The 15,198-nt window shown below is 38.4% G+C and overlaps 1 protein-coding gene across 6 annotated transcripts in view; it reads right to left on the bottom strand.

The window, feature by feature from the left end:
* The window catches only part of garnl3 (GTPase activating Rap/RanGAP domain like 3), a 323,893-nt gene that overhangs the window by 59,488 nt on the left and 249,207 nt on the right, over positions 1-15,198 (bottom strand). For 5 of the 6 annotated variants that reach the window (XM_060913215.1, XM_060913211.1, XM_060913214.1 and 2 more), the window contains 8 exons: positions 10,966-11,065; positions 9,437-9,555; positions 8,974-9,038; positions 2,141-2,204; positions 1,932-1,958; positions 1,759-1,834; positions 1,519-1,617; positions 1,288-1,391 (listed from right to left, as the gene is read on the bottom strand). In XM_060913215.1, the coding sequence (XP_060769198.1) occupies positions 1,288-1,391; positions 1,519-1,617; positions 1,759-1,834; positions 1,932-1,958; positions 2,141-2,204; positions 8,974-9,038; positions 9,437-9,555; positions 10,966-11,065 (654 nt within the window). Of the gene's footprint in view, positions 1-1,287; positions 1,392-1,518; positions 1,618-1,758; positions 1,835-1,931; positions 1,959-2,140; positions 2,205-2,538; positions 2,658-8,973; positions 9,039-9,436; positions 9,556-10,965; positions 11,066-15,198 lie in introns of those variants that run through there. The other variant, XM_060913216.1, reaches the window with a different exon arrangement.

The following is a 15,198-nucleotide window of genomic DNA, read 5'->3' on the forward strand; positions in this document are numbered from 1 at the left end:
TCAGGTGCCTTGCTCAAGGGCACTTCAGCCATTCCTGTTTGTCCAGGGAATCAAACTGGTGACCTTTTGGTCCAAAAACTGTTTCTCTAACCATTAGGCCATGGCTTCCCCATGGCTTCTATGGCTTTCTAACCATAGAAGGTTCTGGGTTTGAGCCCAGCGGCCGATAGGGGCCTTTCTGTGTGGAGTTTGCATGTTCTCCACGTGTCTGCATGGGTTTCCTCCGGCTGCTCCGGTTTCCCCCACAGTTCAAAGACATGCAGTTAGGTTAACATGGGGCAGCTTTGGGTTGAAGTGCCCTTGAGCAAGGCACCTACGTAACCCCCAACTGCTCCCTGGGTGCTGTAGCATAGCTGCCCACTGCTCTGGGTATGTGTGTGGTCATTGCTCACTTGTGTGTGTTCATGTGTGTGTTCACTGTTTCAGATGGGTTAAATGCAAAGGACAAATTTCACTGTGCTTGAGTGTGCATGTGACAAATAAAAGCTTCTTCTTCATTAGACCAAGGTATTTTAATTAATAAAGTTAAAGGGAAAAAAACCCCACTGAATTAGATGGTATGTCCAAACTTTTCACTGATACTGGATTTTCTATAACAGCAGTTCTGGATATAACCCAAATATTGATGTTAATGCACTCATTCTAACAAATTGTTTCTATGGTAACAACTCATTCACAGTTTGACGATTCAATTGTTCAGTGGATGCTCCAGATAATCCAAGACTAATAATACACCAATTCAAAAAACATGCTGTTATCTCCCCAAGAAAAACTGTTGAAAGGGATCACTGAAGGTGATGCTTTCTGTTCAAACACATTTCTTCAACTTTTAAGGAAGGAGTCTCTGGTGTCAGTGTTTTGTCAGTACAGTCAGTAAATTTATCACAACAAGAATGCTTGAGGGCAACCGACTTTATGCTTTTACAAGCTGTGGAAAAAGGAGACTGGTGAGAGAACGACTGTTTGTACATATCTGCTATAAGGGAAGTGGTACCTTGTTTTGCAGATGTTCCACGACATTAAACATAACGATAAATGGATAAACTGTACAATGTGAATTCACTAGCAAATTGCTGTTGTTTAAGAAAAATAAAACACTTTGTGACATGCTGTTATCAGAAAATAATTATCTTCGATGTGGTAACAGTAACTCCTCTCTGTATCACACTACCCTGTCGGTGATTATTTTCCTATAACAGGGTGCCCCAAAGTATTTTATTCTTTAGATATTAAATACAACCTTTTTTGAAGAATACTGTATGTAGCTGTAATTGTAAAAAGACCCACCTGTTGCTTATTCTCTTTAGAGTAAGGTAACATGGTAGAAACATGGAACATGAGCTCATGACCCTGATATACTGTATAGATGGAGTGTATTCCTGTAGTGTCATCTAGCAAGAAAAAGAAAGCATAATTAACTGTGTGACAAACATCAGAATCTGCAGTCAGGATTGTCTATGGAGATTTATATGTGTAAATGGGCATGCAGATATTATATATGTGTTCTTGTGAGGTTACTTTTAGTGTCCAGGCCTCCTCTATACCCAGCCCAGCCTTGCAAGCAAATTGTGTCACCAAGCAGATTCAAAAACTTGTCAAAGTTCTCACTTCCTGTCTCTAAAACAGTTTGAGAAGGCTAAAATTAGATGTATTAACAACGTTACAAGGACAAGTCTAATTAGCAGTAATGCATAAATCTAGCATAATGAAATTATATCAAATTATATCAAAGTATTAGCGTTATAATGCTGTGTTTACCATTACTAAACATTTCATCATCTGTCAGCTGGCCATCTTTGGCATAGAGGACTCCAAATTTAAAGTTTACACTGCCCTACAGGATCAGAGAAACATAAGTTAATGTATAGTGTCATTTTAGTATCATTTTGCGATCTGTCTCTAAAATATATAATTCTAAAGTCCAAAATTACCTCTTGCTCTTCCAGTACCAGTAGGTCCTGCAGAAATTAAAAACAGTAATTATACACTAATTATATAGAAATTTCAGTGCGGCACAAACTAAAAATTTAGTCAAAAGGCACGTTCATTTTATGAAAGGGTTTCCTTAAACACCCGCATACAGAGTGGAGCTCCTAGGTGAAGGTCAGGAAGAGAAATGAGTGACGGGTGTGACTCACACCTTTTGGATCTCTGGATTGAGGATCTCTCTAGGGCCTTTCTCAAAGCGCTCCATGTTCATAGCACTGCAGAGACAGGGGAAAATGGGGGGGGGGGGATGACCAATATGTTCTTATAGTTTGAACTAACATTGGGGCAGTATGGCAGTACTATGATATACCATGACAAAAAGAAAAGAAAAGGGAAAAAAACCCTAAAGATTAAGAGGACTCATATCATCCATTATCTGTAGCTGCTTATCCTGTACAGGGTCGCAGGAGCCTATCCCCAGCTGACTATGGGCAAGTGGCAGGGTACACCCTGGACAAGCCACCGGATCATCGCAGGGCTAACACATAGAGACAAACAACCATTCACACTCATGCCTACGGTCAATTTAGAGCCACCAATTAGCCTAACCTGCATGTCTTTGGACTGTGGGGGAAACCGGAGCACCTGGAGGAAACCCACGCAGACACAGGGAGAAAAGCCCTCGTCAGCCACTGGCCTCAAACCCAGGACCTTCTTGCTGTGAGGCGACAGCGCTAACCACTACACCACCATACCACCCAGACTCATATCACACACACAAAAAAAAACATTATTCCTGAATGCTTCACGTTCCTTAAAATAGATGCATTAAAAAAAAAAAGGTCACAGACTTTTTTCAAGAGCTGAAATAGAAACAATGTCTATAAAAATATGAAGCTGTGAGCAGACCCTTTTATTTACAGAAACCTGTAATGCTGCACGGAATTTCTCATTCCACCATACCACCTCACAGCTCCCAGGGTCTCCTGAGCTCGGGTTACTGTCTGTGCAGTGTTTCACATGCTCTCCCCAAGGCCATCAGCATTAAACATACCCCCTCCCACCCCATCATGTACTTTTTCCCCTCCTGCCATCTGGCAGAAGGTACTGAACAATCCATGCCACAGCTTCTTCCCTGCGGCTACTAAATACACAGCTGTCACTTCACAAACAAGCCCCAAAAATACTAAACAATTTCAAACAAAAACTCAAACAAAAGTGCTTATATTTAGCCATCAGACGTCATTGCATAATTAAATCTTTGGGCGCTCTGACGGGTTGGTAAAAGCTATATTCATACTGTCATCAGTCTGCTCCATTGTGTGTAGGTTTTGCTCATCTAATCATGTTTCATCTGCTTTCAACAATCACACAAATGAAAAGAGAAAGAAGTAAGTGAATTAAAAATTTATTGAGAAAACATGGACACACGTCGCTGGAGTCCAAAAATTAAAAACATCAGTCCATCATAAATGCAGTTCTAATGAACTTTTTCTGAATTTTCTTAAATATTTTATCCAGGCGATAAAATCATCTCATGTTATTATATATAGTATTTTCATAAATAAAGAACAACTGTGGGAATGAGTAGACCAATTCACGAACCCAAATAAGCTACACTCATAGAGTAATGAGCAGATATGTTGAGAACGATAACAAGAAACACACATATTTGAGAAGGCACTTGATGCTTAAAAAATAGAGAATAAATAAATGTAATTTATGTAAAATGCCCAAGCTTTAGAGAAAAGGCAACATGTTATAAGATGAACAGCTTTATCAAATCATTCTTCATGAAAATCACAAACCTGGCAACTACAGTGGTGCTTGAAAGTTTGTGAACCCTTTAGAATTTTCTATATTTCTGCATAAATATGACCTAAACGTCATCAGATTTTCACACAAGTCCTAAAAGTAGATAAAGAGAACCCAGTTAAACAAATGAGACAAAAATATTATATTTTCCTCATTATTTATTGAGGAAAATGATCTAATATTACATATCTGTGAGTGGCAAAAGTATGTGAACCTCTAGGATTAGCAGTTAATTTGAAGGTGAAATTAGAGCCAGGTGTTTTCAATCAATGGGATGACAATCACGTGTGACTGGGCACCCTGTTTTATTTAAAGAACAGGGATCTATCAAAGTCTGATCTTCACAACACATATTTGTGGAAGTGTATCATGGCACGAACAAAGGAGATTCCTGAGGACCTCAGAAAAAGCGTTGTTGATGCTCATCAGGCTGGAAAAGGTTACAAAATCATCTCTAAAGTTTGGACTCCACCAATCCACAGTCAGACCGATTGTGTACAAATGGAGGAAATTCAAGACCATTGTTACCCTCCCCAGGAGTGACCGACCAACAAAGATCACTCCAAGAGCAAGGCGTGTCATAGTCGGCGAGGTCACAAAGGACCCCAGGGTAACTTCTAAGCAACTGAAGGTCTCTCTCACATTGTCTAATGTTCATGTTCATGAGTCCACCATCAGGAGAACACTGAACAACAATGGTGTGCATGGCAGGGTTGCAAGGAGAAAGCCACTGCTCTCCAAAAAGAACATTGCTGTTCCTCTGCAGTTTGCTAAAGATCACATGGACAAGCCGGAAGGATACTAGAAAAAAAGTTTTGTGGACGGATGAGACCAAAATAGAACTTTTTGCTTTAAATGAGAAGTGTTATGTTTGGAGAAAGGAAAACACTGCATTCCAGCATAAGAACCTTATCCCATCAGTGAAACATGGTGGTGGTAGTATCATGGTTTGAGCCTGTTTTGCTGCATCTGGGCCAGGACAGCTTGCCATTGATGGAACAATGAATTCTAAATTATACCAGCGAATTCTAAAGGAAAATGTCAGGACGACATTTGTCCATGAACTGAATCTCAAGAGAAGGTGGGTCATGCAGCAAGACAACGACCCTAAGCACACAAGTTGTTCTCCCAAAGAATGGTTAAAGAAGAATAAAGTTGATGTTTTGGAATGGCCAAGTCAAAGTCCTGACCTTAATCCAATGGAAATGTTGTAGAAGGACCTGAAGCGAGCAGTTCATGTGAGGAAACCCAACAACATCCCAGAGTTGAAGCTGTTCTGTATGGAGGAATGGGCTAAAATTCCTCCAAGCTGGTGTGCAGGACTGATTAACAGTTACTGGAAACGTTTAGTTGCAATTATTGCTGCACAAGGGGGTCACACCAGATACTGAAAACAAAGGTTCACATACTTTTGCCACTGATAGAGATGTAATATTGGATCATTTTCCTCAATAAATAAATGATCAAGTATAATATTTTTGTCTCATTTGTTTAACCGGATTATCTTTATCTACTTTGAGGACTTGTGTGAAAATCTGATGATGTTTTCGGTCATATTTATGCAGAAATATAGAAAATTCTAAAGGGTTCACAAACTTTCAAGCACCACTGTAGGTGACTTTTTGTTGGGGACACATCAGGACACACTGCTGTTCAGACTACAAATAAGAAAACATGTGTCCCAGAGCTTCTCCACAAGTGTTCAGAGTAATGGGATCACAAGATACACTTGACCCTGCTCAGGCATGTATTTCGTGCTGTCCACTTGAAATCAATCACCTGAGACAGATGGTAATTCCAGATCTGGAGAGGGGTCAAATACATCTCACCTGGTGTTGGTATGTTAACTGCTTTTAAATAAGTGGAATGCTTTGCATTGAATTTTGCCATGCCTGCTAGCTACATTTGATCACGCATATCATGTAATTTATCAGAAAAGACCACTACAGTTTTTGCCAGGATAAAGCAGCTCAATAAATGAATTACCATTAAAGGATATACTGCATATTGTAAATATTTTCACTATGATGTTTCAAGAAGCATATTTTAAAATTAGTTTCTTTAGTTCAGATTAGTTTTGTCGTGAATTTGGAATTTTCTATTTCATGAATCCAGTTTTTCTCAGCCATATATCTTCCATGCTCATAAAATTTTCAAGACTGTGGTTTGCTACTTCGTTATTTCCATGTACAAAATTTTCCCAAAAGGCAAGTGGTCATGTGTCAGAATTGCTTAATAATGGAGCTAATTTTAGAGTTAACAATTAAGGAAAGCTTAAAGTTTTTAGTTCTAATATATCAACACACTGTTTAATATCGTAATGCCCACAGTAATAGGTCCTTTCTGGACATGTAACGATTTACCCAATTCACAATTCAGTTTGATTCACGATGCTGGATTCACAATTCAATTTTCCCACAATTAAAAATAAATAAATAAATAAATAAATAACTGAAGAGATTTTTTTTTTACCAAAAAAAGCAACATTTATTTTCATATTCTTTATCAAATTAAATATTCCTTTTGCAAAATTGAAAAAAAACCCTTTTATTTCAACAATATTTATTTACAAACATTTGTAAAAGTTGGAGTAAAATACATACTGCCCAGCTCAAAAAAGTCACACACTCTAATATTTCATTGGACAATCTTTAGCTTTGATTATGGTGCGAATTATGGGGCAGCCATGGCCTAAAGGTTAGAGAAGCAGCCTTGGGTCTAAAAGGTCACTTGTTTGATTCTTTGGACTGGCAAGAAAAGCCATGGCTGAAATGCCCATGAGCAAAGCACCAAACTCTCCAACCCTTCCCCAGGTGCTGGGTATGTGTATGTGTTCATTGCATATCGCTCTAGATAAGAGCATCTGCTAAATGCCTGTAATGTCATGAACTCACTGTGGCATTGTTTCTAACATGTAATTCCATCCAGAGTTAATTTTTCACCAAGATCTTATCTTGATGATGGGAGACTCGAACCACTCTGAAAAGTCTTCTCCAGCACATCCCAAAGACTTTCAATAGGGTTAAGGTTGGGACTCTGTGGTGGCCGATTCATGTGTGAAAATGATTCCTCCTGCTTCTTGAACCACTCTTTCACAATCCAAGCACTAATTTTATGCCATCAGGGAAGAAAAAAAAATCCATTGATGTGATAACCTGGTCATTCAGTACATTCAAGTAGTCAGATGACTTCATTTTGTTGCCCCATAATGTTGCTGAGCCTCGACCTAAACAACTGAAGCAACCCCAGACCAAAACACTGCCTCCAGAGGCTTGTACAGTGGTCACTATGCATGATGGGTGCATCGCTTGATGTGCTTCCTTTCTTATCCTGACACACCCATCACTCAGGAATAGGGTCAATCTGGACTCAGACCACAAGACCTTTTTCCATTGCTCCAGAGTCCAATCTTTATGCTCCCTAGCAAACCAAAAAGTCTTTTTTTTTCCAATTAGTCTCACTAACAAGTGGTTTTCTTATGGCCACACAGCTGTTTAGTCCCAATCCTGTGAGTTCTTATCACATTGTGAGTGTGGAAATACTCCTACTTTGACTATTAAACATAGCTGTGAGTTCTACTGTCAATATTTTATGATTCAATTTCACTAAGCATTTAGAGTCAGTCAAGATTTTTTTCTGACCACATTTCTTCTGCAAAGTTTACGATTCACCACTATCCTTCCAGGTTTTAATAATGTGATTGTCAGTTCTTTACCCAATTCCAGTCATTTCAGCAATCTCCTTAGCTGTTTTCTTTGCTTGATGCAGGCCAATAATTTAATTCTTCTGAAACCCAGTAACATCTTTTCCATGACCAGAGGATACGTCTTCTGACATGGTTGTTTCATAAATGAGAAGCTACTCACTGCATCAGTTAGGGTTAAAAGAATTGTTGCCAGCTGAAACACAATAATCACTGCAGTAATTATCCAATCAAAGGCTTGTAAGTATTTGCTTATTTAAATCCAAATGGTGACTTTTTTGGCAGGGCAATGTAGTAGCCCATTAAAAGTAGACTGCCTTTCGATTTCATAAAATCGGTGAAAATTAGTTCCCTCTGAAATTTGGTCATTGTGATATATGTTCATTTCTGTAATATCTAAAAAAAACCCTCAGATCATTCTGTGGCTGGGAAGTTATTTAATTTGAGAGGATTCCTTAGCAAATAATGTGCATGAAATTGTTCGCTTTGCGCAGTCAAGCAGACAGAGGAAGTCCATGTGCACATGTGCAGGTTTACCTTTGACCGTGCACTGACAGTTACATCATCTTGCCGCTAAACAAACAGCTGATCACACCGAGGTTCTCGCTGACCGCCAATATTTATTAGTTTGGTCCTGCGTTTCCTTTCTTTCGTAACAACGTCTTTTCTTCTCGCTTTCTGTTACTGTAGTCGGTCTTTGACGTTTCATTCGCACACTCTCGTCCTCCATTTCCCTCTCCTGTTTCAAATTTGTACCCCACAATGCCTTGCGTGAACGGGGAAAGCCCACTATGTGATACATGACATAGTTTCTTGTTTTGCGTCATGGTGAAGCAAGAAAAAATAGCAGAGAATTTAGGGCCACGTGGCCCCAAATTCACTAATTGTTCTATTTTAAAGAAAACTAATAAAATGGGAAGTCCATGATTCGAATTCAGCAGCTTTCGGTCCACTCAACAAAAATAACTGGGTGTCAGGGAAAATTCTTTTTATGAACTACACTTGAAAATTCTGAAAGGCAGTACAGCTTTAACTAAAATATTCCTTTTATTAAAAATATAAAAGTTGATAACAATTTAAAATTCTTAATCACCATTTATGAACAATTATGACTTAGTCAGGCTTCAACATTAAACATCTTCCTCCATTTGCTTCTTTTTTCCTTAGCTTTAGGCAGACTATTTTGAATCTGTTTGCACAACAGCACGTTCCAAATTTAGATCTGTTTTTTTGTGTGTTTTCGCAGCATTAGATTATGCAGCCTGATAATAACTGCGGTTCATTTTTTACTTCCTCAGTTCAAACTGTCATACATTTGTACTATGATTTATTGTTGCATGATACATCATTACGTATCTAGCCCCTTCACTGACTTTGTGTTGACATATTACCATACAATATCAGAACAGTGACAAATCTCCCAGTACTTCCAATGGTCAGTCCCAGCCTACTTCTTAAGATGCTTTGTATGTGTGTAAAATAGGTGTGTTACTGACAGTGTCATGCCACATGAGTGTACTGCTTACCTTAATATGGATTTGACTGATAGAGTTTTTGTAGGGCTGTAAGGAAGGCTAATCTTAAGAGTACCCTGCAGAAAAATACAAATTGTGACACACATTAGACAGACAGTAATTAGGCTGATACTGAGATTTAAATATACTGCAAGTTCTGCAGAAATGAAAGCAGATACAGCAGAAAAATAATGCTATATATTATGCAGCATGGGTTGTACTTCATTAATCTGACTTATCCGAATATCCACTGGTGGAATAAATTTGTGTAATTATTGATTTATTTGATGGGTGTGGAAATGTGTGTACACAAACACACACACTGAGCTTCAACATAATAAATCAGCCTCTATAATGATATTAAGCCAATTAGCTCTCCCGGATTCTGTTATGAGTGGCTAAGCAGGATGACAAGGAACAGGTAGATAATATGATTCACTGATCATAAGAGACATATGCAGTCATTCTCTCTTACCGTTTTACGCCAAAGAATGGCTCGGTACTGGGGAACCCTCTGGTTGTTCTGGTCTGACAAAACCACAGATAAGTAGAACGGGTTCTTCTCTGCATCCACGCCAACATAGTTCTGATGGACTGGAGGCAAAAGGTCGAGCAAACATATAAAATTACCAGTCAAAAGTTTGTACACCCCTACTCATTCATGGGTTTTTCTGTATTTTATATTTTCTAAATTGTAAAACAATACTGAAGACATCAAAACTATGAAATAACATGGAACATACCGGTATATGGAATTATGTGGTCATTTTTTGTTTTAAAAAGCATTAAAACAAAATACGTTTCATATTTTCGATTCTTCAAAGTAGCCAGCGTTTACCTTGATGCTTTGCACACTATTGGCATTATCTTAACCAGCTTCATGAGGTGGTCACCTGGAATGCTTTTCAATTAACAGGTGTGCCTCGTCAGAAGTTAATTAGTGGATGAGTTTCTTACCTTCTTAATGCGTTTGAGATTAAACAGTAAATAGTAAATAATAATAATGATACAGTAAATAGCCCTATTCTACAACTGTAGTAATCCCATATTATATCAAGAATCGCTCAACTAAGTAAAAAGAAATGACATCCATCATTACTTTAAGACATGAAGTGACTTTTAATTAATAAAAATAAAGAAAAACCTGGTGCTGGTTTTGGCTGGTGCTATAGAATGAGGGACCTGAGAAATGTCAAAAAGAATGTATGTAGCTATAAATACACACACTTACTAAAAAAATCTACATAAAATGTCTTTGGAAAAACTCAAACATTTGCCAAAGCTTGTTCGGGCAAAAGCACAGTGGTGCTTAGGAGACAGAAGATAAATGAATAAAGCCTGAAATGCAATTACAGGATGAGGATCTGTTCTGTTTCACTGTCTCCACCCTTCCTGTGTCACATATTCTCTCTCTCTCTCTCTCTTAACTCTCTGAAAAGTATGTGTACTGTTTTAAATTAATTAAGAAGGCATAATGCAGGCATCTGCTTTCTGGGTATGCAGTGGCAATGTGTGTGCACTTTAGAGAACAAGTGTGTGTGTGGGAGTGAGTGAGAGAGAGAGAGAGGGGAAACTACTGATGCTAGGATGAGGGTTCTCACACGTTGTATTGATGATTTTATTAAATCCAACAAGCCATACAAAGTTTTTCTGTGTCTCAAATACTCTTCTATGTGCACGAGTGTTTGTACATAATTAATATAAGTTTAAAAAAATGCTGCCAGTACACTGTCAAGGCTTTTCTGAAGTGATGAACCAGCAGAAAGAATTACTGTGTAATCTAAAAGTATCTACATTATCAAAGCATCGTGGAATATATTTAATTCAAAAGGTAATGTGTAAGCTAATATAGTGTTAATTGTTGTCATTTCTGAGTAAGGTCTACTCTGGTGTGCATTATTAATCAGTTTTAAGGGCATAATAAAAAATTATCTGAATCTCATCACTGAAGCATGATGGAGCGCTCAGGGAACACTGCATCACTGTTGGAAGTATAACTCCCACCTTTTCCCAGGAAGTACTTGAAGAACCATCTGGTATGGTACTCTGGGTTCTCCAGATGGACATCGGTTCTCCTCCAGGTTCCTGGTGTGTAGTCCATATTCTACCAAAACAAAATAAACAAATAAAGGGTTTTATGTTGTTCTTTGTTTTACAAGGCTATATAAAAACAAAGGTGACAGAAGTGAATGTGATAACTATAGAGGTATCTCTCTGATGAACATTATTGGTAAAATATTTAGTCATATCATGCTTCCAAGAATGATTTTAGGCGAAAATATCTCCCCAGAAAGTCAATGTGGCTTGCGGCTGGGGTGTTCTACCACAGATATACTGTAGTATTTTCAGTTAGATAACTTCAAGAGAAATGCAAGGAAAAATGTATCCCACTACATATGGCCTTTATTGATCCGAGAAAGGCCTTTGATTCTGTCCGTAGAAAGGGTTTATACCTTGTTCTCAGGAAACTTGGCTGTGCACAAAAGCTACTAAACCTAATTCACTCGTTACATATGGGTATGATGGCTGTCTATGAAAATGAAGAATCCAAAGCCTTCACAGTTGATAACGGAGTGAAGCAAGGATGCATCCTTGCTCCTGTTCTATCCATCCATCCACCCATCCATCCATTATCTGTAGCCGCTTATCCTGTTCTATAGGGTCACAGGCAAGCTGGAGCCTATCCCAGCTGACTATGGGTGAGAGGCGGGGTACACCCTGGACAAGTCACCAGGTTATCGCAGGGCTGACAGCTCCTGTTCTATTCAACATATATTTTTCTTATCTAATAAGACATGCATTAGAAGGAAATGATGAAGGAATCTATCTCAGAATCAGACATGATGGTAGACTGTTCAAGATCTCTAGATTTAGAGCAAAAACCAAAGTGAGGAAATCAACTATACGACAGCTACCCTTTGCCAACGATGCAGCGCTGGTTGCTCACAGTGAAGAGTTTCTGCAAAAGCATCTGAACAAATTTGTAGAGTCATGCAAGCATTTTGGAGTTAGTGTAGGTTTAAAGAAAAATGTGATAATGCATCAGGAACCAGTGGGATCCAATTCTGAAATTACTTTAAATAACAATATTCTTAGCAGTGTCGTATTCTGCTACCTTAGTTCCACAGTAACAAAGAACTTAGATCTAAATGATGAAATAACAAAACAAATCGGCAAAGCAGCTATAAATTTTGGGTTACTAAAGAAACAAGCATGGGAAAATAATAAGCCCAGAAACATGGACTACGTATGTTAGGAACATTAAAAGATTAAATGGTTTTCACATGAGATGCTTACAAAATCTATTGAAAATAAAATGGCAAGACAAGATACCTGATACAGAGGTGCTAAAGCACTCGGGGCTAACAAGCTTGGGAACTATGATAATGCAGAAACGGTTGAGATGGCTTGGGTATGTCAAAAGAATGGATGATAGCCGTATTCCAAAGACAATTCTTTTCAGTGAACTTTGTGATGGTTCGAGGAAACAAGGTTGCCTGTTGTTATAATTGTGAAAAGTGACATGAAATCATTTAATATGAATGGAGCTAGCTGGAAGGTATGCGCAACACAGCGCGCATCGTGGAAGGAGAATTTGATTATGGGAGCAAGGAAATACGAACAAGCCCTTATTCAGAGAAAAGATGGGAACAGGAAAAAAAGAAAGCAGCCTTTAATAAGTTTGGATGTGAACAATGATGCATTCATCTGCAAAAAATGGAACAGAAGCTGGCTTTCAAGAATTGGATTGTTTAGCCAGATGTGGACTCATAACTAATGACTTTATTTTACACACATACCATGATCTTTTAGTTCGAAGATTGCTTACTAAGATACAAGTCCAAGGCCATTATTAGGTGTTCTATTTTTAATAGTTTAAGGAAATCTAACCCAGAGGTTTATTCACAAAGAAATACTTGAGTAATTCTTAATTAATGGGTCGGATCAATTTGTTAGCAGTTTGAGAAACTACAGTGGTGCTTGAAAGTTTGAGAACCCTTTAGAATTTTCTATATTTCTGCATAAATATGACCGAAAACATCATCAGATTTTCACACAAGTCCTAAAAGTAGATAAAGAGAAACCAGTTAAACAAATGAGGCAAAAATATTATACTTGGTCATTTATTTATTGAGGAAAATGATCCAATATTGCATATCTGTCAGTGGCAAAAGTATGTGAACCTTTGCTTTCAGTATCTGGTGTGACCCCCTTGTGCAGCAATAATTGCAACTAAACATTTCCGGTAACTCTTGATCAGTCCTGCACACCAGCTTGGAGGAATTTTAGCCCATTCCTCCGTACAGAACAGCTTCAACTCTGGGATGTTGGTGGGTTTCCTCACATGAACTGCTCGCTTCAGGTCCTTCCACAACATTTCCATTGGATGAAGGTCATGACTTTGACTTGGCCATTTCAAAACATTAACTTTATTCTTCTTTAACTGTTCTTTGGTAGAACGACTTATGTACTTAGGGTCGTTGTCTTGCTGCATGACCCACCTTCTCTTGAGATTCAGTTCATGGACAAATGTCCTGATATGTTCCTTTAGAATTCGCTGGTATAATTCAGAATTCATTGTTCCATCAATGATGGCAAGCCATCCTGGCTCAGATGCAGCAAAAGAGGCCCAAACCATGATACTACCACCACCATGTTTCACAGATGGAATAAGGTTCTTATGCTGGAATGCAGTGTTTTCTTTTATCCAAACATATGGCTTCTCATTTAAACCAAAAAGTTTTATTTTGTTATCATCTGTCCACAAAACATTTTTCCAATAGCCTTCCGGCTTGTCCACGTGATCTTTAGCAAACTGCAGGAAAGCAGCAATGTTCTTTTTGGAGAGCAGTGGCTTTCTCCTTGCAACCCTGCCATGCACACCATTGTTGTTCAGTGTTCTCCTGATGGTGGACTCATGAACATTAGCCAATGTGAGAGAGGCCTTCAGTTGCTTAGAAGTTACCCTGGGGTCTTTTGTGACCTCGCCGACTATTACATGCCTTGCTTTTGAAGTGATCTCTGTTGGTCGACCACTCCTGGGGAGGGTAACAGTGGTCTTGAATTTCCTCCATTTGTACACAATCTGTCTGACTGTGGATTGGTGGAGTCCAAACTCTTTAGAGATGATTTTGTAACCTTTTCCAGCCTGATGAGCATCAACAATGCTTTTGCTGAGGTCCTCAGAAATCTCCTTTGTTCATGCCATGATACACTTCCACAAACGTGTTGTGAAGATCACACTTTGGTAGATCCCTGTTCTTTAAATAAAACAGGGTGCCCAGTCACACTTGATTGTCATCCCATTGATTGAAAACACCTGACTCTAATTTCACCTTCAAATTAACTGCTAATCCTAGAGGTTCACATACTTTTGCCACTCACAGATGTGTAATATTGGATCATTTTCCTCAATAAATAAATGACCAAGTATAATATTTTTGTCTCATTTGTTTAACTGGGTTCTCTTTATCTACTTTTAGGACTTGTGTGAAAATCTGATGACATTTTAGGTCATATTTATGCAGAAATATAGAAAATTCTAAAGAGTTCACAGACTTTCGAGCACCACTGTACTTTCATTAGGAAGGACATTTCTTATTTAGCTCAAATTTAAGGAGTTTTGAGTTTAAAAAAATAGTGGCAGAAGACAAATTAGTTTCACAGTGGAAGGACAGTCTCTTTTTTTTTTTTCTTGGTCGCCCACACAAGTGAATTTTTATTATCAAATCAATTTCTGTGACTGGTGACTTGTCTTGTGGGGGCAATAATGGCTGTATGTGTCTTGCTCTTGTGAAGGAGAAAGAAGAATAAAGAATAGAGATGATAAAAGAATGTGGCATAAGAAAGCTGTTAATCAACCGTCACACAAGAACGAGACAAGTAAAGGTGACTCCATCTTATCTGTTACTTGTGCCACTGAACAACTCATATTGTGGATATAATAATTTAATAATTTCTGCACTGTATTACTCTACCAAGATATCCAGTGACTTTGACTCTGATTATAGCAGAGCATTAGAGAATGCATCAATCTGATTTTTGATGGCTTGACCATATGATGTTCATACATAGGTACATCTCAGGGGCAGATCCAGGAAAATGGGAGGGGGGCATCAACCCAGTAAGGGGGGGGGGGGGTCTCTCAGTTCCCAAGACTCAGGGAATGTAAAGCAGATATTCTTCAGAGCAGTTGCAAAAATCAACATTTCTCACAGGTCTATCCAGCTGTTGTCG

This window comes from Neoarius graeffei, chromosome 28, assembly GCF_027579695.1.
Source record: "Neoarius graeffei isolate fNeoGra1 chromosome 28, fNeoGra1.pri, whole genome shotgun sequence".
NCBI lineage: Eukaryota > Metazoa > Chordata > Actinopteri > Siluriformes > Ariidae > Neoarius > Neoarius graeffei.